Source organism: Hyla sarda, chromosome 3 (genome assembly GCF_029499605.1).
Source record: "Hyla sarda isolate aHylSar1 chromosome 3, aHylSar1.hap1, whole genome shotgun sequence".
Lineage (NCBI taxonomy): Eukaryota > Metazoa > Chordata > Amphibia > Anura > Hylidae > Hyla > Hyla sarda.
The window spans coordinates 406,002,126-406,026,629 of NC_079191.1; the positions used below are offsets into that span (position 1 = coordinate 406,002,126).

At 43.5% G+C, this 24,504-nt stretch overlaps 1 protein-coding gene across 3 annotated transcripts in view; it reads right to left on the bottom strand.

Annotated features, from left to right (window-relative positions):
* Positions 1-24,504, bottom strand: part of PLEKHH2 (pleckstrin homology, MyTH4 and FERM domain containing H2) — a 233,094-nt gene that overhangs the window by 157,293 nt on the left and 51,297 nt on the right. For all 3 annotated transcript variants that reach the window (XM_056568139.1, XM_056568140.1, XM_056568141.1), the window contains exon 2: positions 23,196-23,325. In XM_056568139.1, coding sequence (XP_056424114.1) covers positions 23,196-23,325 — 130 coding nt within the window. The remainder of the gene's footprint in view (positions 1-23,195; positions 23,326-24,504) is intronic.

Consider the following 24,504-nt stretch of genomic DNA (forward strand, 5'->3'; position numbering starts at 1 on the left):
TTGTTAGAATTTTATTACAATTGACCCCGATCTCCATTAGCCCTTGAGTGCCGAAATCTTTAAATATTCTGATTTGCCTGTTTTTACACCTTAGGTGTGGGTTAGTGTTGAGCGCGAATATTCGAAATGCAAATTTTTACCGCGAATATCGGCTTTTTGTGATTTCGCAAATATTTAGAATATAGTGCTATATATTCGTAATGACAAATATTTCTTTTTTGTTCTTCTTCAAAGTACACATCACTAGTGTTGAGTGCGAATATTCGAAATGGGAATTTTTACTGCAAATATCGGCACTTTGCAATTTTGCGAATATTTAGAATATAGCGCTATATATTCGTAATGATGACAATGATGGTGCACTGTGTAAAAAAAAAAAAGTGATCATCCCTCCCTGCTTCCAGGTTGTGGTCCAAAGAAGGCTCCGATATTATTTACTGTGGAGTCGGTGTGGAGCGCGAACATATCGTATATGCTAACATGCAAATATTCGCGAATATCGGCACTTCCAGAGGACACTGATCCCTCCCTTCTTTTAGGTGAAAGATGTAATCGCACATGCGCACCATGCGATTTTAATTACGAATTTTCACATGGATAAAAAAAGGGAACGAACATAGCGAATATGTGAATTTCGCATACATAGGACGAATATTCGTCCATATATTCAACAAACATCGTGAATTTGAATTTGGCCCCTGCCGCTCATCACTAGAGTGGGTGTTTGTTTGGTTGGCTCGGGTTACTTGCATACAGTAAGAGTGAGCCCTTCCCATACTGTTTTTTTCATAGAAAGTCTAATAGATTTTTGATGAAACCATACACTGGATGCTTGGCCTTCTAGGGAGAGATGAACAGACATAAATGGGCATGGAAAAAAAATTCAAGTTGTCAGTCCTCAAGTGTATAGGGGTAAAAATGGAGAACAAAGTAGAAAATGAAGAAGAAGAAAAAAATAGAAAGTGAAGGGCAATTATGTCTATGAGATAATTATTAAAATATTGATATTTATTTATCTTATTTATTTATAGATAAATATAGAAGAACAAAACCGCATGGCCCTTGTGGTTGTCCAGATAATGGATGACATAAAATTCATAGAATTTTTTTTTTAAATTCATAGGAAAAAAACTCTCGTATGCCACCATAAGATGAGATGAATCTAAATAAAAATGGGCGCAGCTCTCACCTCATCATAACAAAAAGTTTCACCGAACCTCTAAATGTAAGAGTATAGACAACCATTATATATAATTCAACTTAGGTTCTAGTATACACATAATATATATATATATATATATATATATATATATATATATATATATATATATATATGCATAAAAACACCTGTTAAACATTTTCGGGTATGTTCACATTCTGGGTTGGAGATTGAGTGTGAGCGGCCGCCTCCGAAATCCCTCGGCGGCAATGCTGTCCACGCATGATTCCAATCAAAGGATGAACATGTTCATTCTATCAGCAGGTGGATTTTTGCTTTGGAATTTTCCACCGCTGAAATTACGGACTGCGAATGTGTCCACGGAAGACTCTTTCACATCATTTCTTGTTTTGTGCAGCAGACTCACCATGCTCAGGTTCTGCAATGCGAACGTACCCTTAAAGGGGTATTTCGCCCCTAGACATCTTATCCCCTATCCAAAGGATAGGGGATAAGATGTCAGATCGCCGCGGTCCCGCTGCTGGGGACCCCTGGGATCCCCGCTGCGGCACCGCGCTATCATTACTGCGCAGAGCGAGTTCGCTCTGCACGTAATGATGGGCAGTACAGGAGCCGGAGCATCGTTACATCACGGCTCCGCCCCTCGTGACGTCACGGCCCGCCCCTTTAAATACAAGTCTATGGGAGGGGGCGTGGTGGTCGTCACGCCCTCTCCCATAGACTTGCATTAAGGGGACGAGCCGTGATGTCATGAGGGGCGGAGCCATGATGTCACGCTGCTCCGTCCCCCGTATCGCCCGTCATTACGCACAGAGCAAACCCGGGGGTCCCCAGCAGCGGGACCGTGGCGATCTGACATCTTATCCCCTTTCCTTTGCATAGGGGATAAGATGTCTAGGGGCGGAGTACCCCTTTAAAGGGGTACTCCGCTGCTCAGCATTTGGAACAAACTGTTCCGAACGCTGGAGCCAGGAGCTTGTGACGTCATAGCCCCACCCCATCATGACGCCATGCCCCCTCAATGCAAGTCTATGTGAGGGGGCGTGACAGCCGTCACGCCCCCTCACATAGACTTGCATTGAGGGGGTGGGGCGTGGCGTCATGAGGGGGGTGGGTCTATGACGTCACAAGTTCCCGGCGCCGGCTCCAATGGAGGCTCTAAGTCTATAATGGGACCTCGGATAGGAGTGAGTAATACATCATTTTACTCAGGCTCACCCGCACTACTACCAGCTGTCAGATTCCCTCAAAGGATAGGCCAATATAAATAAAAAATCTGTTAATTTCCAAAGTTTTAGGCAAAAAAAAAAAAAAAAAAGGAAATATTCTTGTTTGAGGCCTACTTCTTCATTGTTAAAGCCAGAGAAATGATTCAGTGCTGTTCCCATCTCATCTGCATCTATGGCATTTTCACCCACTGTTTGTGTCACCTTTGCCCAGATCGATGGCCTCAGTTGCAAAGCCTCAGTTGGGATTTTTTTTAACATCTATCTCTGGGGTGTTATGTGGAGCTATTTTAATATATCTATTTTTTGTTTATGCGGTTTCAATACCGGGAGAATTGTTCCTCCCTATAATTACGTGTTCCTCGGCTCTATTGATTTATATAGTGCTTGTGTTTACGGGTTGCATTTCATGGCCGGAGATTATATCAGGCCATTTAACCCCCTTGACCATTGGTGTTTAGGTATTTTTTTATTTTGATACGTAGAATTATATATGATTTTCTACTTTTCAAACCACAGAGGAAGTTGCTCTTGTCGTGGCCTACTAGCTCTATCTACTAGAAGTTCTTCGTATCCACTGTTATAAACTACAGATGTCATCCCCCCCCCTCCCCCTTGTACAGAAAATGTTATTGTATTGATGCTCCAATATTATGATACTTTATAGAGTGTCACAAATATATATTACCAAAGGATATCCTAATAACTCTACCGGGCAGGAGCCTATATGACACCTAAAAAGAAAACTGGGTATATAATAGTCATGGAGTGCCCAAATAACAGTCATAGGGGGAGATTTATCAAAAGATTTAGACAGTTTTTTCCTGTCTACATTTGTCGCACAGAAAGTCGCAGTCTAAATATGTGCGACTTTTCTGCGACTTTTGCTTTTAGAACATGATGCATTCTAGTCTATTTTAAACGGAAAAATGCATTGGTGCTGAATTTATCAAAAGCGACTTTTCAGCGACAAGTCGCATCAGCTGAAAGTACGCCGAAATGTCAGTCCATACTGGAGCAGGTTTAAAGGGGTACACCGCCCCTAGACATCTTATCCCCTATCCAAAGGATAGGGGATAAGATGTCTGATAGTGGGGGTCCCACCGCTGGGGACCCCCGCAATACAGCATGCAGCACCCCACCTGTAACTGCTTCCGGAAGCGCTGGAGGCTAATGCCTCCTGACCACGAGCATGGAAGATCTTCCATTGAGGGGGCAGGGCATGATGTCACACGGGGGCGGAGTCGTGACGTCACGATCTTCCCTCCCCGTGGTCGGGAGGCATTAGGCAGAGAGCCTCCAGCACTTCCGGTAGCAGTTACAGGTGGGGTGCTGCATGCTATATTGCGGGGGTCCCCAGCGGCGGGACCCCCGATATCAGACATCTTATCCCCTATCCTTTGGATAGGGGATAAGATGTCTAGGGGCGGAGTACCCCTTTAAATACAGTCTAAAGCATAGATCCCCAAGTCTGTGCACAGAACTTATCAAGAGCCGTGCGCCTTTTGATAAATTAGGCCCACAATAGACCGGCCTAACACTCTGTAGTTTGGTCTATATTGATGTGGGACATAGACAACTTTGATAAATATCCCCCATAGAGGCCCTCATTTACTATTGCAAACCTGACATGTTTTGTCGGGTCGTGCACCATTTTCGGGCGCATTGCACCTGAAATTCTGTCTGTGCCTGAATTTGCAACTGACATTGCGGCTGAAATGAAAAAAACCCAACTAACTCTCCATTTTGCTAAGAAAACCCGGAAAAGGGGCGTGATCGGCGTGAAAAGGGGGCGTTGTCACAGAAAAGGGGCGTGTTCCCGACATTTTCTCAAAATCCAAACATATTTACTAAAATTTCCACAGAAAATGTGGTGGATTTCAGCTGAGGAAAACCAGACAGATCAGAGCATGTGTAAAAAAAAAAAAAGCAACATGTAGGAAAAGTGGAAACTGTAAGGAAAGCTTAGTAAATACCGTGGAAAATAAATTGTAGGGAATTAAAACCCACAAAGAAACCTACTCTCCATTCTTAGTAAATAAGGGCCAGAGTGTCCAAACAATATAAGCATAGAATATCCTAATAGCACTACCAGGTCCCAAGCAAGGGATTGGATGCCCAGACCACCAGAGCCAGTAGGACCCCTTATATAATGAAAGGCGATGCACCCATCTTCAACATTTGCATACATAAAAAAGCTTACCACTCTCAAAAAGGTGTGTGTTGGAGGTGAATAGCAAGCTTGAAGGATAAGTTCACAAAACTTGTAAATATAAGTATGACCCCAGCCCTACCTAATATACCACTCCTCTATTAGCTCACCCACAGCAGTGCAGAAGGCTGAGATATTAGTATGAACAACGAAGAAGGGAAATGAAGAGGAGGAACACCACGTCATATGCTACTAATGCTGGAAGGATACATAAGCGGAGGTGGCTAGGAATCCTGTGAGATACTTGACACCTGCGGGGTGCATGCAATAAAGCTGTAGTAACAATGTAGGAAACACAAAGAACAATAGCATGCACTCACCGCGCCTATGGTGTCTATACGTCCGGAGATCCGGGGCACCGGGAGAAAATCGGGCTGGAAGCGAAGCGCTGAGCGCTTCGCTTCCAGCCTGATGTTCTCCCGGGGCACCGGATCTCCGGACGTATAGACACCATAGGCGCGGTGAGTGCATGCTATTGTTCTTTGTGTTTCCTGCTGAGATATTAGAGACTGTTTAAGGCTATGTTCACATCTGCATTGGTGCTCCATTCCAGTGGGCTCCATCGTAGGATCCGTTTATTAGCGGGACCTGAGCTGACAGATGATACAGCAAGCAATATTTTTTTGTCCGGTCAGATCCTGATAAGGCTGGGTTCACACCACGTTTTGTACTTACGGTTCCCATATACGGCTGGGAGGAGGGGGGGAGGGGCTTAATCGCGGCACCCACACTCAGCCGGATAGGGGAACCGTATTTAATGCATGTCTATGAGCCGACCGGAGTGAACCGCAGCCTCCGGTTGGCTGCGTTTTTGGCCGTATGCGGTTTCCCGACCGCAGGCAAAAACGGTCGGGAAACCTCATACGGGCGAAAGCGCAGCCGACCGGAGGCTCATACAGATGCATTAAATACAGTTCCCCTATACGGCTGAGTGCGGGCACCGCGATTTAGCCCCGCCCCCCTCCTCCCAGACGTATACGGGAACCGTAAGTACAAAATGTTGTGTGAACCCAGCCTAAGTAAACCAGACGGAAACTAGAAAGACCCCATTAAAGGAGAACTCCAGAATATAAAAATTGTCCCCCATACTGCCGGCAGTAAAAAAATAAAGATGTACATACCTTCCTCCGCTCCCCCGGGGCGGCGAGTCATACTGGTGGTCGGCGAGTCATACTGCGCTCAGCCAATCACCAGCCACAGCAAAGTCCTGACTCGGCCGGCGATAGGCTTAGCGGCAGTGTGACGTTTTCGGCCCCAGCCGCAGGTGCCGGTGTAGTGAAGAATTTTGTGTCTTGAAGCGCTCTCACACTGCCGCTCAGCCTATCGCTGGCCGAGTCGGGACTTCACTGCGGCCGGTGATTGGCTGAGTGCAGTATGACTCGCTGACCACCGGCAACCAGGAAGAGGATCGTGGAGGAGACCGGAGCTGTTTACCGGAGGCCCCGGGGGAGCGGAGGAAGGTATGTACATCTTTATTTTTTTCACTGCCGACAGTATGGGGGACAATTTTTATATTCTGGAATTCTCCTTTAAAGTAAATTGGATGTGTCGGGATTTGTTGGTGCCACGGACTGTCCAGCTCTGTTTTCTGTTCCAGAGTTACGATGGAAGCCCTGAATAGAGTCTCTGATGTAGATGTGAATGAGGCCTAACAGGTCTCCACAATGAAAAGCAGTTTTGGCTGCACCTTGTGACATAGAGAGACCCCTTTGGTAACAGGTTATTTTCACAATAAAAAGAAATAGCAGCTCTGTTCCTTTCATGTGAAAAGTAGGTGCCGGGATGGCTACTGCAGCGGACAGTGTAAGGATTCCTCTGAACATTCTCATATCTCAGTTTCCTGGACACTTGTGGGTAAAATGTGGAAGGCTATTGGGGGGGGGGGGGGGTAACTATGGTCACCCTGAATTCTCAGTATTTGAGTGGCGCTAGGCTTTATCACATGCCTAAAGGATATTAGTTAACATCTGATTGGCTTCATTTTACCATTGATGTCTCTGTAATGTGAAAGAAGCATTATAATATGAACATTGCCTTATCATGTGAACATAGCCTTAACGGTGTTATCCGTTATTTTGCTAAAATTAATATCCTGCCCTCAATACTTATCTGCCCCTATTCCCCTGCTGAACCCATCCAGCTCAGTCCAGTCCCCATATCTTCTTCCTGCTTCTGAGGCGAGCGCCCAGAGCAGCACCTGCTGGTTCAGCCAATCACTGGCTGCAGCGGTGTCCTGTGTCAGACGGTGATTGGCTGAGCTGTCAGGTCCTCTTATGAGCACTTGTCTCAGAATCGGGAAGAAAACCTGATGGAAAAAATAACCTATAATGTGAACATAGTTCTATAATGTGAACAAAGCCTTATAATGTGACAATAGCTATATAATGTAAACAAAGCCTTATAATGTAAACAAGGCCTTATAATGTGAACATATCCATAGAACGTAAACAATGCCTTATAATGTGATCATAGCCATATAATGTAAACAATGCCTTATAATGTAAACAATGCCTTATAATATGAACATATCCATATAATGCAAACAAAGCCAATATAATGTAAACAAAACCATATAATGTAAACAATGCCTTATAATGTGAACATAGCCATATAATGTAAACAATGCCTTATAATGTGATCATAGCCATATAATGTAAACATAGCCATATAATGTAAACAAAGCCATATAATGTAAACAATGCCTTACAATGTGAACAATGCCTTATAATGCGACCATGGCCATATAATGTAAACAAAGCCATTTAATGTAAACAAAGCCATTTAATGTAAACAATACCTTATAATGTGATCATAGCCATATAATGTAAACAATGGCTTATAATGTGATCATAGCCATATAATGTAAACAAAGCCATATAATGTAAACAAAGCCATATAATGTAAACAATGCCTTATAATGAGACCATAGCCATATAATGTAAACAATGCCTTATAATGTGACCATAGCCTTATAATGTGAACATAGACATATAATGTAAACATAGCCATATAATGTAAACAATGCCTTATAATGTAAACAATGCCTTATAATGTGAACATAGCCATATAATGCAAACATAGCCATATAATGTAAACAATGGCTTATAATGTGATCATAGCCATATAATGTAAACAAAGCCATATAATGTAAACAAAGCCATTTAATGTAAACAATGCCTTATAATGTGATCATAGCCATATAATGTAAACAATGCCTTATAATGTGATCATAGCCATATAATGCAAACAAAGCCATATAATGTAAACATAGCCATATAATGTAAACAAAGCCATGTAATGTAAACAATGCCTTATAATGTGATCATAGCCATATAATGTTAACAATGCCTTATAATGTGACCATAGGCTTATAATGTGAACATAGCCATATAATGCAAACAATGCCTTATAATGTGATCATAGCCATATAATGTAAACAATGCCTTATTAATGTGACCATAGCCTTATAATGTGAACATAGACATATAATGTAAACATAGCCATATAATGTAAACAATGCCTTATAATGTGATCATAGCCATATAATGTAAACAATGCCTTATAATGTGACCATAGCCATATAATGTAAACATAGCCATATAATGTAAAACATAGCCATATAATGTAAACAATGCCTTATAATGTGACCAAAGCCATATAATGTAAACAATGCCTTACAATGTGATCATAGCCATATAATCTAAACAATGCCTTACAATGTGATCATAGCCATATAATGTAAACAATGCCTTACAATGTGAACATATAATGTAAACAAAGCCTTATAATGTGATCATAGCCATATAATGCAAACAAAGCCATATCATGTAAACATAGCCATATAATGTAAACAAAGCCATATAATGTAAACAATGCCTTATAATGTGATCATAGCCATATAATGTTAACAATGCCTTATAATGTGACCATAGGCTTATAATGTGAACATAGCCATATAATGCAAACAATGCCTTATAATGTGATCATAGCCATATAATGTAAACAATGCCTTATAATGTGACCATAGCCTTATAATGTGAACATAGACATATAATGTAAACATAGCCATATAATGTAAACAATGCCTTATAATGTGATCATAGCCATATAATGTAAACAATGCCTTATAATGTGACCATAGCCATATAATGTAAACATAGCCATATAATGTAAAACATAGCCATATAATGTAAACAATGCCTTATAATGTGACCAAAGCCATATAATGTAAACAATGCCTTACAATGTGATCATAGCCATATAATCTAAACAATGCCTTACAATGTGATCATAGCCATATAATGTAAACAATGCCTTACAATGTGAACATATAATGTAAACAAAGCCATATAATGTAAACAAAGCCATATAATGTAAACAAAGTCATATAATGTAAACATGCCTTACAATGTGATCATAGCCATATAATGTTAACAATGCCTTACAATGTGAACATAGACATATAATGTAAACAAAGCCATATAATGTAAACAAAGCCATATAATGTAAACAAAGCCATATAATGTAAACAATGCCTTACAATGTGAACACACTCTAAAGCCTTCCAAACAAATTCAGTGTTAGCTCACTTGTCCTTTCCCATTGATATGATACACAAAGCACACAGTGGTGGCTGAGATGTGAGGGAATGGTTTACATGACATCATTCAGGTCACAGCAGAATGAACACAAAGATCCCAGCAGTATTTGTTCTAAACATGCCTGGAATTCCCCCCATTCCTCATAACTAGTAAAAGGGTCAGTGCCCTAAAGTCAATGGAGCTGTGTCCCTGCACCCACCACCTACATTGTTCTGGGCTCAGAAAACACTCATGTTATGATAACCCAGGATTGTCATTATTTTCACAGACAGCCGCGATCCGTGCTAGAATTACCCTACAGCTCATAGGGACATGGCTGTATATTCAGTTTTTTTTTTATGATTATAATATTTATTGAAAACAATAACAGAATATGCATAGTAAATAAAGCTAAACATAAATTAAAAAAAGTAACATCAGTTTATTAGTCAATAAAAAATTAAATAGAGAATATAACTTTGATTAAAGGGGATCTCTTTCCCTAAGAGGAGAAGTTCAAAAATACGTTCATATTCACATTAAAAGACATTTGTGAAAAGCGGATAGTGTATACTATTCAGTTTGTACAAATATAAATTTTATTTAGTTTTTATAGCATCCACATATTCCACAGCGCAGTTCGGAGATGGTCATTACTTCCGAAAAAAAATAAAAATCTGTCAGAATAATTTTGTAATACATAATATACAATATCGGCTTTTTATTTAGCTCATTGATAAGTATGTTAAAGGGGTATTCCAGGCCAAAACTTTTTTTATATATCAACTGGCTCCGGAAAGTTAAACAGATTTGTAAATTACTTCTATTAAAAAATCTTAATCCTTCTAATAGTTATTAGCTTCTGAAGTTTTCTGTCTAACTGCTCAATGATGATGTCACGTCCCGGGAGCTGTGCATGATGGGAGAATATCCCCATAGGAACTGCACAGCTCCCGGGACGTGAGTCATCAGAGAGCAGTTAGACAGAAAACAACAACTCAACTTCAGAAGCTAATAACTATTGGAAGGATTAAGGTTTTTTTAACAGAAGTAATTTACAAATCTGTTTAACTTTCCGGAGCCAGTTGATATATAAAAAAAAAAAGTTTTGGCCTGGAATACCCCTTTAACTCTGTATATAAGCAAAGAGAGATATCCTGCTCAGGGGGTAAGCTGTTTGTTGCAGTGGACCTCATAACTCTCCCGACATGTTGGTTTTAATAAAACTTGTACAGTGGTCCCTCAACATACGATGGTAATCCGTTCCAAATGGACCATCGTTTGTTGAAACCATCGTATGTTGAGGGATCCGTGCAATGTAAAGTATAGGACAGTGGTCTAAAACCTGTGGACCTCCAGATGTTGCAAAACTACAACACCCAGCATGCCCGGACAGCCGTTGGCTGTCCGGGCATGCTGGGAGTTGTAGTTTTGCAACATCTGGAGGTCCGCAGGTTGAAGACCACTGGTATTGGAGGTTATACTCACGTGTCCCCGCCACTCCGGACCGTCACCGCTCATCACCGCTGCCCTGGATGTCGCCTTCCATCGCTGTCGCCGCGTCCCCGAGGTGTCCCCGACGCTCCAGCAAGGCCTCTGCTTCCCCGACATCCTCGCTCTCCGTCGCCACCATCACGTTGCTATGCACGCCGCTCCTATTGGATGACGGGACGGCATGCGCAGCGACGTGATGACGACGAGAGAGAGCACCGACGATGCAGGGGATCCTGAAGAGGACACGCCGGAGCCCCGAGGACAGGTAAGTGATCGTCAGCGGACCACACGGGGCACCGTAAACGGCTATCCGGTGGCAGGTGAAGCAGTCAGCGCTGCCGGATAGCCGGTTATGCGATGGCCCCGACATATAAAAGCATCGTATGTTGATGCTACCTTCTACATGCGAAGGCCTCTGAGAGGCCATCGTATGTTGAAATGATCGTATGTTGGGGCCATCGTAGGTCGGGGGGTCACTGTATTCCAATTTTTAAGCTGTGCTGTTCTTCTGTTGCTCCTCCTGGAAAATCATGAATGTATTGACAACATGACGGAATTTCCGCTTGCGGAATTCCACCTCAAATCAAAGCCCAATACACTTCTATGGGATTCCCCACTTGACCGGCTTCAGCCACTGATTGGCAGATCAGGCATATGCATGTGATGAACCCCAACCAAGAAGCTCTTTGTAGCGGAACCGGGGCTCTGTTAGAACGGAGAGGAAGGTAGGTACAGGTTATTTTAACTAAAGATGAGCGAAGTTACAGTGATTCGATTCGTCACAAACTTCTCGGCTCGGCAGTTGATGACTTTCCCTGCATAAATTAGTTCAGCTTTCAGGTGCTCCGGTGGCTGGAAAAGGTGGATACAGTCCTAGGAGACTCTGCTGGGTAAATCTTTGCATCTACTCCTCTATGGAGTGGCCCTCTGGGTTTATCCATATACACCCTGACAATAATAACTCAGATTACAAGAACCAATGGGTAGGGGCCTTGCTACACTTTTCCTAATTTCAGTTTTTCCTCACTGGATACAACATAGTGAAAGTGGCCCAGTACAGGAGTTGCACCCCTGTACTATTGCTGCTCTGTCAGGTGGACTCAATTTAAGTGACTTCTGACCCCCCCCCCCCCCCTTAGCCTATGTTCCCTAAATAGTTAATAAGCATCTATGTTATCTAATGCAATGTGTATATATGGTTATATGCCTTTAAATGTTATTATCATGTGTTGTAACCAAGGAAGGTACCAGTGACCATGGGACTTATAGAGTGACCTATGGGACCCCTCCAGAGTCTCCCCCACAAATCCGCTAACCCACAGGTGAATGTCAAAACTTGGTAAGCTACATACGGGGTGAAGTCAATCTAGTCAAGTCAGTCAAGATCAATCTGTATCAAGTCAGCGTGGGCACTATAAGTCCCAGCGAGCCCTAGAGTCTCTAAAGTCACCTCCTTGGGCCTAACTGAGCTGTCAAGGCTATTACACCTGTCTTGTCTACCTCAGTAAAGCTGCCGTTGTTCCTTAACTTGGCGTCGGAGTCATTATTTGCCCCGTGCCTAGCCCAGGATCCAGCAGTATACCTTTGGGTGGTGAAGAGGATAAACCATGCCCTGGCGTCACGAATACAAGGGGTTAATGCCATCTGCCCCTAGGGTAACAACATCTGCCCTCATCACACCCTCACCACAAATAGGAATAAAAAGTATTTAATCTGCAGTCAAAATGACAAAAAACCATAAGAACAGTAGAGCCAATAAAACCACATATTTTCTGCTGCTGCTGCTACGAAAGTAGAAAAAAAAAAACTGCAGATTTGGAATAATATTCTTTTAGAAAACTGATACATGTGGCAAACTTGGCCAATTTCCCCCAATGAGTCTTGAAATTCCGCTCTCAGACAGTACGTGTCCAAACTCACCCCTAACAAAGTATCTTTCATTGAAAGCCACACGCTGACTCCCCACGACTCTAAAACAAACCCAGCACCAATAAATATAGATGGGCTGCCCGCTGACAGATCAGCTGTTATGACAAGATAGCAACAAAAGGTACGCCGTAAATGGATTCTAACACAAATATGTCCTAAGTCAGCCGATATTCAGCACCAGCGGTGGAAAAATATACATCAGGCTAAAAATAACAGCGAAAATCACTTTATTTTCCATTCACAGAGAGCAAAATCCTATTTGTTCTCCGCAGCGTACGCGGGTGAGACCCTGGAGTGGAAGCAAATGCAGCGTAACTGTATAAAAAGGACATTTATTATAATATTTCATTCCCAAAACAGAAATAGTTTATCATGGGCAGCCAATGTGTAAATGTCAAAAGGAATTGAATTGGGCCTCCAATATTGCCCATATTTATGATCATAACAAAACAACAATGCCCATTGGGAAAAAAACATTTTTGGCTTAAAGAAGAGACCAGAAACGGGAAAATACAACTACTTTTTGCCATTTAAACGGGCACTGCCACAATAAAAAAAACTTTTTATATGTTGTACATCTTGGCAGGGACGTGCACACATAGACTAGAAAGGGGGCTTGAGCCCCTGCCCTTTTGATGCCTCCTCCTTAGGTGCCCTTTTACCTGGACAGTGCTGCTGCTGATATCAAGGTAAATGAACTGCCCTTTTTTTTTTTTTTTTACTTAAATGGGCACTGTCAGATACAAAAACTTCTGATATGTTGTAAAGCATGTATAACCAATAGGTATTGCAATTGCTTTCATTAGAAAATGTTCAGTCTTTCATACTGAAAAAGCCAGTCAAACAACTGTCCCCCCCCCCCCCCCCCGCCTGCTTGGACACATACTAGTCCTGCTGTGTCCATGCGTCATCACCTATGTCATGGACACACTTCCTTGATTGACAGCTGAGTGCAGGGCTCAAAAAAAATCCTCCCCCTGTCAGCTTGTGTCCCGCTACTGTCAGTGAGGACAAGCTGGGAGTTGTAGTTTTGCTAATGCTAGGGGAGATGTGAGCAGACAGCATACTGAGGGAGGGGGGCGGAGACCTGCACAGTGAGGCCACGCCCCCTCCCTTTGAGAGGAATTCAGACTAGTGAGCAAAATTAAAAGTGCAATAAAAAAATTAATAAAGTTGCCTGACACATAAAAATTAGAAGTTCATGGTCAGGATTAGGTACTGAGTGATATATAAAAAAACATTTTTTGTTGGATCTGACGGGTACGCTTTAAGCCACTGCCCCCCAAAATGTCTGTGCACGTTCCGGCATCTTGGCAAAACATTAACCTTTCTAATATACATCATAAAAAATGTACAGTGGACCCTCTAAAACTTACCAATCACAATGGACATTTCACTGGAAGTTGGCTGTCCGGGCATGCTGGGAGTTGTAATTTCACAACAGCTGGAGGTCAGCAGTTTGGAGACCGCTGTCCTAGATTATACAATATGCTGCGCCACCTTCCTTGCCAAAAAATACCGGCCATGCTAATTTGCATAATTCATTATATATGCGTGACATCACAAGATACATATATGCGGAGGAACTTATGTCCTATTCTAACCCCTATAAAAAAAATATATATTTCTCATCATACGGGCCTGTATGAGGACTAATTTTTTGCACCCCGATCTGTAGTTTTTAACAGTATCATTTTTGATTTGATTGGACTTTTTGATCGCTTTTTTGTATTAAATTCGGGAGTTGCAGTTAGTTACTAACTACAACTCCCAGCATGCCCTGATAAAGCCTGTGGCTCAGTAGCTGCCCTGAAGAAAAACTACAACTCTAAACATGTTGGACTGTATAGTAGTATATAGTATAGGTCAGTGTTTCTTAACTAGAGGTGCCTCCAGCTGTTGCAAAACTACAACTCCCAGCATGCCATGATACAGCCTGTGACACAGTAGCTGCAGTAAACTACAACTCTAAACATGTTGGACTGTATAGTAGTATATAGTATAGGTCAGTGTTTCCTAACTAGAGGTGCCTCCAGCTGTTGCAAAACTACAACTCCCAGCATGCCGTGATACAGCCTGTGACTCAGTAGCTGCAGTAAACTACAACTAAAACTACTACTCCCAGCATATTGGACTATATACTAGTATATAGTATAGGTCAGTGTTTCCCAACCAGGGGTGCCTCCAGCTGTTGCAAAATTACAACCTCAGCATAGGATAGGGGATAAGATGTCAGATCGCCGTGGTGCCGCTGCTGGGGAGCCCCGGGATCCCCGCTGCGGCACCCCGCTATCATTACAGCACAGAACGAGTTCGCTCTGCATGTAATGACGGGCGATACAGGGGACGGAGCCGTGTGACATCATGGCTCTGCCCCTCTTGACCTCACAGCCCATCCCCTTAATGCAAGTCTATGGGAGGGGGCGTGACGACCGCCGAACCCCCTCCCATAGACTTGTATTGAAAGGGGCGGGCTGTGATGTCAAGAGGGGCGGAGCCGTGACGTAACGATGCTCCGGCCCCTGTATTGCGCGTCATTACGTGCAGAGCGAACTCGCTCTGTGCTGTAATGATAGCGGGGTGCCGCAGCGGGGATCCCGGGGATCCCCAGTAGCGGCACCGCGGCGATCTGACATCTTATCCCTTATCCTTTGGATAGGGGATGAGATGTCTAGGGGCGGAGTACCCCTTTAAAGAAGCACCCCGGGGAAAAAAATGATTTTTTTTTTTTTTTTTTTGCATAGGCTTACATTAGAGAATAATGTGGAGATTCTTGAATAATTCTACTGCTTAGGCTAAGACATGACTTTTGCGCAAAAAAAAAAAAAAAACATTGAATGGGACGCAGCACAATTCTGAAGTGAACTTAGCCTTACCTGGTTTAGCTGATGTGGCAGAAATGGGTTACACTTCATGTTGGTTTGCAAATCCACCACTGAAGTGAATGCAACCTACTTTTCCCATGAATCCTCTCGCTGAGGGTGGGGCATTTGATCATTGCATCTTTTCATCTAATTGAGCTGCTGGTGCTGGAGTTCACCTCATAAGTGGGTTGGGGTCATTTCCAATTTTGTGCAGTTTTGATGCTTTTTCATATTCAAATTCTGTTTGTTTTTCTAAGAAATATTTTCATTACGTGAAAGTGATTTGACTTAGAATCCCAATTATGTTCCATGTTAAATTCTTACAAAATTTTTCACACATTTTTTTTATACTGCATTATGGCTGTTTGTGCTGTGATATTTCCAAAATCTTTATTAAAATGACCATAATTTGTGGTAAAGTACCGTATATACTCGAGTATAATCCGACCCGAATATAAGCCGAGGCCCCTAATTTCACCCCAAAAACCCAGGAAAAGTTATTGACTCGACTATAAGCCTAAGGTGGGAAATACATCATCCCCCCCTGTCATCAGCCAAAACCCCCATCATCATCCAGACCCCCGTCATCATCCCCCCCTCCCCCCCACTTGATCATCACCGCCTGTTAATGCCTTCATCAGTGGTCTTCAACCTGCGGACCTCCAGATGTTGCAAAACTACAACTCCCAGCATGCCCAGACAGCCATCGGTTGTCAAGGCAATGTCACTAGTCCGGGGCCGGGCCCGGAGCGCGGAAAAGAGGCCCCCCCCCCCCCCCCCGGTGAAAATGGACCACCCGGAACGACTAACCCTCCCCACCGGACGGTCCCTGCAGCATAGATGGCCTGGACCAGCTCACCCTTCCTTCCCACCGAGGGGAGGTGAGTAGAAAACTAAAGGGTGGTCTGGATGATGACGAAGGCCGCAGTGGTCTTCAACCTGCGGACCTCCAGAGGTTTCAAAACTACAACTCCCAGCATGCCCGGACAGCCGATGGCTGTCCGGGCATGCTGGGAGTTGTAGTTTTGCAACATCTGGAGGTCCGCAGGTTGAAGACCACTGAGAAGGGATTGACAGGTGGAGAGTTCACTCGAGTATAAGCCGAGGGGGGCGGCTTATACTCGAGTATATACGGTATCACCATTTTTGCCATAATGTTGGGAAAATCATGGAAAAAGCTGGGGGGGAAAAGACAGTGGTGTACCACTGTATGATGGTAAGTGTGCATGATATGGGTTTTTTCAGCGCTCCCACAGAGAATGAATGCGTCTGTAGCACGTGCACCTCCCAGCGAGCCGGGGTCCCATTTACTGTTATGTGATCTTAGCAGTCTGCAGACATCGGGGAACACGTTGAGCGTTGATGCGGCGGCACGTACAGCAGGACTGCACACGTCATCAGGGGACTGGCTTGTTAGGGAAGCCAAGCCCCCTGTGATCAGCTGTTGTCTCAAGCTGAACAGGATCCTGGGAAAGGCTGGAGACCAATCATCCACAGACCGGAGGAATGCTAAACCTGAGGTACCATGAAATCCCAAAAATGGGGTTGATTCACCCCACACATGTAGGGCGAGTAAAGCAATCGAGACATAACTCGCCATCACAGGCACCAGAGAAAAGTCCTTAAAACCTGGATAACCCCTTAAGGGTCTATTCACACGTACAGTATTCTGTGCAGATTTGATGCGCAGGATTTCAAGCTGTGTTCAGTTTACAATAAAATCTGCAGTAAAGCACACAGATACCTCAAGTAAATGCTGGCGGAATGGTGATCTGAAGGGTTGCCGCTCAGCCTTTTCCCGACTGAGGGGGGACTGCGGCCGGTGATTTGCTAAGCCGCGGTGTGCTGCTTGACCACAGGCAAACCAGAAAGAAGATGGCAGTGGAGGACTGGAGCACGATAACGAGACACCCGCAGGTGAGTGCGGTTTATTGTTTTATATGCTGGCACCCTGGGCATAAGGCTGCATTCACACCTCGTTTTTCACATACGGGTGCCGGATCGGGCTGGGGGAGGGGCAAACCGGGCGCTCCCGTTCCCCAGCCGGATCAGCCCGTGACTCCATTTACCTTAAACCTTTAACGACGCAGGACGTATATTTATGTTCTGCACCGGCTCCCGCTGCGACCCCGCACCACATCGCGTCGGTCCCGGCGCTCATCAACGACCGGGACCCGTGGCTAATACCACACATCACCGATCGCGGCGATGTGCGGTATTAACCCTTTAGAAGCGGCGGTCAAAGTGAAAGTATCCCGGCTAGTCAGTCGGGCTGTTCGGAACCGCCGCGCTGAAATCGCGGCGTCCCGAACAGCTTGCAGGACACCGGGAGGGCCCTTACCTGCCTCCTTGGTGTCCGATCGACGAATTACTGCTCCGTGCCTGAGATCCAGGCAGGAGCAGTCAAGCGCCGATAACACTGATCACAGGCGTGTTAATACACGCCAGTGATCAGCATGAGAGATCAGTGTGTGCAGTGTTAAGAAAGGTCATTTAACCCCTTCCCTAATAAAAGTTTGAATCACCCCCTTTTCCCATAAAAAAAAATAAAACAGTGTAAATAAAAATAAACATATGTGGTATCACCGCGTGCGTAAATGTCCGAACTATAAAAAATATATCATTAATTAAACCGCACGGTCAATGGCGTACACGCAAAAAAATTCAAAAGTCCAAAAAAGCTTATTTTGGTCACTTTTTATACCATTAAAAAATGAATAAAAAGCGATCAAAAAGTCATATCAAAAGAAAAATCGTACTGATAAAAACTTCAGATCACAGCGCAAAAAATGAGCCCTCATACCGCCCTGTACGTGGAAAAATAAAAAAGTTATAGGGGTCAGAATATGACATTTTTAAACGTATACATTTTCCTGTATGTAGTTATGATTTTTTCCAGAAGTACGACAATATCCAACCTATATAAGTAGGGTACCATTTTAACCGTATGGACCTACAGAATAATGATCAGGTGTCATTTTTACCGAAATATGCACTGCGTAGAAACGGAAGCCCCCAAAAGTTACAAAATGGCGTCTTTTCTTTGATTTTGTCGCACAATGATTTTTTTCCGTTTCGTCGTGAATTTTTGGGTAAAATGACTGATGTCACTGCAAAGTAGAATTGGTGACGCAAAAAATAAGCCATAATATGGATTTTTAGGTGGAAAATTTAAAGGGTTATGATTTTTAAAAGGTAAGGAGGAAAAGACGAAAGTGCAAAAACGGAAAAACCCTGAGTCCTTAAGGGGTTAATGAGCCGACCGGAGTCAAACGATGACTCCAGTTGGCTCAGTTTTGACCCGTATCCAGTTTCCTGACCGAACCTAAAACCGTAGTATTAGATTTCTCCTTTAAACCTCCACTATATACATAAAATCAATCAATCTTTATTAAATATCATAAATATAACAAAAACATATGTGAGACATCCAGCAGAAATCTAACAAAAAGCAGGGAAAATAGACTCTATTCCAGCACAACATAGGTTTTTATTTTGTATATTGCTTAAAAAAAATAAAAATAACATCAATTTGAGCAAATGGGAATTTAGTTCAGGTTCCCAATAGAGACGAGATGGTTTATGGAATTGAAGGAGAACCCCCCCCTCCCAACCCCCCGGCCTGTATGGGGCCCCGGCAGTCTTCGGAGGCAGACGCAGAGACCGACACTCCCCCTCCATGTATCCCATAGAGATGCATGGAAGGGGCGAGTCTGCAGCTTCCTGCTAGGGACACTGCGTACAGGAGATCATGGAGGGCCACAGCAGTTGGAGCCCCCTGATCTATAACTTATCCCCTATCTGAAGTTATATTGCGCTACAGTTCTCCTTTAATAATACATTTGTGAAGGAGTAATCGCATAAGGTAATGGACAATTTTTTTGATTTTTTTCAGAAGAAATTGGATAGGTGGACTGCATCAGGATACTGTATCCAATTGGAGGGGAGTAGTGAAAAGGGAATTTAAATGAATATAAGTAGTGTAGGGGTTTTCACTCTGGGAACGTCCTTTGCCGCAGCCAAAGGACAAGTTTTTCACAATAAACCAGCAAACCGCAAGTCCTTTCTGCAATTCTGGCCCCTTGCCAGGTTTATTAAACAGGTTGCAGGATAAACAAAACATAAAAACAACACCTAGACCTTCAAGCCACTCACTACACATGTAGCATGCCCTGACTATTAACTGGGGGGCTTTTCCCGGCCAGTTTTAACACAATAAATCTTGCAGCCTTAGGCTAGATTCACACTGTGGAATTTCCGGCCAGAATTTCTGCCAGAGATCGAGCTGGTGGCACTAGGACCGCGCGGACTACATTGCCGTCCCCATAGATGGCAATGCATTTCTGAGCAGATCTCCCAAAAGACCCACCCAGAAATGCTTTGCAGTCTATGGGGCAGCAATGCAGACTGCTTGGTCCTAATGCCGCCGGCTCGATCTCCGGCAGAAATTCTGCCCAGAAATTCTACAGTGTGAACCCAGCCAAGATACAGTTCACATATGAACATAAAGTCCCATTCACACAGACACCTGCTGTATGTTACCAGAGCCACTGCTCTCACTCCGGGAGTCCACGCTTGTGTCCTTTGCACCCCTTGCTGTGCCCTCCTGTGCCCTCCTAACAGCCACTTCTGTCTAAGGGTACGTTCACACGAGCAGATCCCCAGCGCGTATTACGCTGTGGATCCGCCGCCGAAGGACCGCTGTATGCTGCCTTTACAGGTGCCTGTTTGGAGCGGCAATACGTCAATACGAGCAGACACACTGAAGCGATGTGCAAATCACTGCGCATGCGCGGTGTACTCGCACACATCGTGGCTGCTCCCCCTGCTCTATGAGCTAGGCCGAGAGCTATATCGCAGATAGCAGTGTGTCTGCTCGAAGTGGCGTATTGCCGCTCCAAGCAGGCACCTGTAAAGGCAGCATACAGCAGTCCTTCAGTGGCGGAGCATAATACGTGCTGGGGATCCACTTGTGTGAACGTACTCTAATGGAGAACTCAGACTATTCTGTGTTTTTTCCTTATACTTCCCCTCTCTGCTGCCTCATTGATTAGGCCCCAGGTGGAGGTTTCTCCAGGATCAGGTAGGGAAATACACCTTTTCCTTTGCCACACTGTCACAATAGATTTTATTGAATGAATATAAGTAAATATTATTTACACCTAAAGAATTGTGTTGTTGTGCCTTATATGTATTTTGATTATTTTTAGTAATTGTTGTGACGTTTATATTGTACTGCAGACAATATTTTAGTACTTGTATGTGAAAATAAAAATTAATGAAATAACTATTTAAACGAGATGACTGGGTTACAATGGCCTTATAGCCAAGGGCTGTTCATGCATGCCGGGAATTGTAGCTTTGCAACAGCTGGAGGCACCCTGGTTGAGAAATATGGCCTTATAGCATCTACAGGAAGAAGTCTGGAGAATATCTAGTGCAGTGTTTCCTAACCAGGGTGCTTCCAGCTGTTGCAAAACTACAACTTGCAGAATGGCCGGACAGCCAACTCCCAGCATGGCCGGACAGCCAAAGGCTGTCCGGCCATGCTGGGAGTTGGCTGTCCGGCCATGCTGCGAGTTTAGTTTTGCAACAGCTGGAGGTACACTGGTTAAGGAACAATGATCTAGCGGCAACAGCAGAATACACAAGATTTTCACTTATCGCCCAGATTGTTGCTACGTAATGACTCACATTCCGACCCATCGTGAGTCTTTGAACTATGTTAAAGGTGTAGTGCAGTATAGGAAAACTAATCCCCTATCCTATGGATAAGGGATACGTTTCGGATCGCAGGGGTCCAACTGCTGGGAACCCCTCGCGATCTCCCATACGGGGGCCCCGGCTCTCCGGCCAGATAGCGTGTGTCGACCACCGCACGATGGCAGAGCTGGAGATTGCCGAAGGCAGCGCTCCAGCTATCCCATAGAGTTGTATTAAGGGGGCGTGTCAGCCACCACCTTTACGCCGACTGCTGGGGCCCCATATGGGAGATCGCAGGGGGTCCCAGCGGTCGGCCCCCCCTGCGATCTAAAACTTATCCCCCATCCTTAGGATAGGGGATACGTTTTCCAATACTGGACTACTCTTTTAAGTACAACATATTTATTTTTATTTATTTATTTATTTTTTTTACCATGAAACTCTGTAAATAGCTATTTTTTTTCACTTGCCTAATATCATGCATATAGCTTTAGATCCTGTTTCATGTTTTCATAATATGGCCCTGAATGTGGTCGATTCATCCAAATATTCAAAATAACTATAAGGAAACACAGCATGAAGTGTGACAGCATCGCAGTGTGCAACTTTAGTATAAAATGTAAGCTTTGTCTGAAGCCAAGCAAAAACATTTCCATAAATAGGCAAAATCTTCTAAAATGTTGATGCAAAATTGAAAGAGCCCCCATGTATTGAAGCCAGGAACGCAGCATTGTTTACTGATTATAATTGTGAGAAAGTTATACATTGAGAAAGTAGATACTCGGTTGGGCTTTACAATAGAAACAAGTCAAGAGCCCTCCTACTTAGATAGTGTTTCCCAACCAGTGTGCCTCCAGCTGTTGCGAAGCTACAACTCCTAGCATGCTTGGACAGGCAAAGGTCCAGGCATGCTGGAAGTTGTAGTTTTGCAACAGCTGGAGGCACACTCATTGGGAAACACTGTACTAAGGGGTCTAGGTCATTACACCTGGTCTCATGTTTACTCCCAACACCCTCCTTTAGAGGGGTACTACAGAGAATTTTTATTTTACCAAATCAATTGTTGACAGAAAGTTATACAGATTTCTACATTACATCTATTTAAAAATCTGAAGCCTTCTACCACTTATGAGAGCTGCTGCTGGAGGAAATCATGTAGTCTTACACTGTGCTCCCTGTCAGAAGTCAGAATTTTATAGGGCAGCATAGCACAACATCACAAACCAGAGGCAGAGTTAGGAGAAGCAAGGGTCAAACCTAGAGAGCAGGAAAGTACCAAGTCATCAGGGAAGGGGATGGTCAGATCACAAACAGAGGTAAGGTTACACAGGTCAGATAACAGAAGGAACACCTCTGGGAGGCATTACCACCATTGCCACAGCTGATTGGCCCAGCACCTATGCCTCCCAATTGACTAGCCTGGCTGGATGCATAACACCATGAGGAACCAGTATGACAAGGAACAGCGCCAGCCGCCTGAGAGAGGAAACGAAGGCGCCACTGGAGCTGAGTTGAGTAAGTTCATTATGTCGACAGAACATTCATTCAGCTGACAGCTATCTCTCCTGATCACCCCCATGTTTTCTGAAAAGCGGAAAGTAGAGGTAAGCGGCTGCGCTCGCCTGTATACAATAGGGTCAACCAGTTAAAATCCAACATGTCAGATCCTTCTCTCGTCAACAACATCCTCTATCGGAGGAGTGTTGGAAGACCTCCATAAACATTAGACCTTAGGTGTCTAACTGGTGGCCTTCCAGCTGTAGTATGCTGGGAGCTGTAGGTTTACAACAGGTTAAGGGCCACAGGTTGGACACCTAGGCATTAGCTGGTCCCGACAAATATTATGGATTTGACTTATAATTTTTCCATTCTAAATAACTAAATTTCCACAAGTAGTGTGCCTTTGTGTGAGCATTAGTTTGCATTACAGGGACAGACCATCACTTAGAATAAGTTTCATTCTCCTGTTTCTTTACATGGTGCAGAAGGTATATTATGTAACGTTACCTTCTCTGCCAGTAATTCCCGGATCCTATTCGCCTGAGTACGGAACTTCATCAGCTGGGATTCCAGGGCTATACATCGCTCTTCCCAGTCTATGGCTCCCTCACATTCCAGTTGCTCTGCCATGCCCGCTCTAAAAAAAAGAGTAAAACACATAAACAGCATGAGTGGTCACTTTGTGACAGAGTCAATACTCCCTCCTCTGCTTCCTGCAGAAGATCGTCTACAATGAGCCATCTGTGAGACCCAGTAGAGTCCTGTTACTTATTACTGGTGCTATCCTGAGGATTAGTCTAACACAGCTGGAGGGAAAACATAAGAATATGGCAAGAAAATATTGTCTTCATAAGAAAGCAAACAATGTTCTCTATCAGTGGTGTGAACAGCTACTTATATTAAACCGGCGGGTTCTATGAAGACCACAAGATAAAATAAGTGTCAGGGTAAAAAGTATCCTACTATATATTATATATATATCCTATTATAATTATTTTATATTTGTGCTTTTTTTTTCCTTAAAAAATAAATTAAAAGAAATACTGCCACCTCCCAAGATGCAGTTTTAGTGTATTTTTTTCAAAAATAGTGGATTCTAGTCTTGGCCTTCTTTTTCTTTGGCATTTTATCCCCTGTGTTTTACTCACGACAAGTCATTTGATTCTTTCATCATGTGACTCAAGGATTTGTATTGAAGAATTGGGGGGGGGGGGACATCAACAGAAAAAATGGCAATGCTAAACCCACATGGTGTTTTCCCATAGACTTTTATGGGAGAGAAATGCCATGATTCCTTTAAAAAAAACTAAACAAATAAAAATACAATGCCCCTGATTTCCTAAGAGTGTTGTGTAGGTCTCTTTGTGGGTTTTAATTCCTTACAAATTTTTTTCCACGGTATTTACTAAGGTTTCCCTACATTTTCCACTTTACCTACACTTTGCTTTTTTTTACACATGTTCTGATCTGTCGGGTTTTCCTCAGCTGAAATCCACCACATTTTATGTGGAAACCTTAGTAAATATGTTGGGTTTTTGTGAAAATGTCGGGGACACGCCCCTTCTCTGTGAACATGCCCCCTTTCCCCAATGGTCATGCCCCTTTTTCAGATTTTCTCAGTAAAATGGAGAGTTGATTGGGTATTTTTAATTCTGGTGCAAATTCTGGCTGAGACAGAATTTCTGGCACAATGCGCCAGAATCTGGCACACAACCTGACAAAATTTGTCGGGTTCGCAATAGTAAATGAAAGACAATATTCTCATCATGCTGCAAATTTTGATATTTTGGAATTAATTTGCGGCGAATCGCTTTTA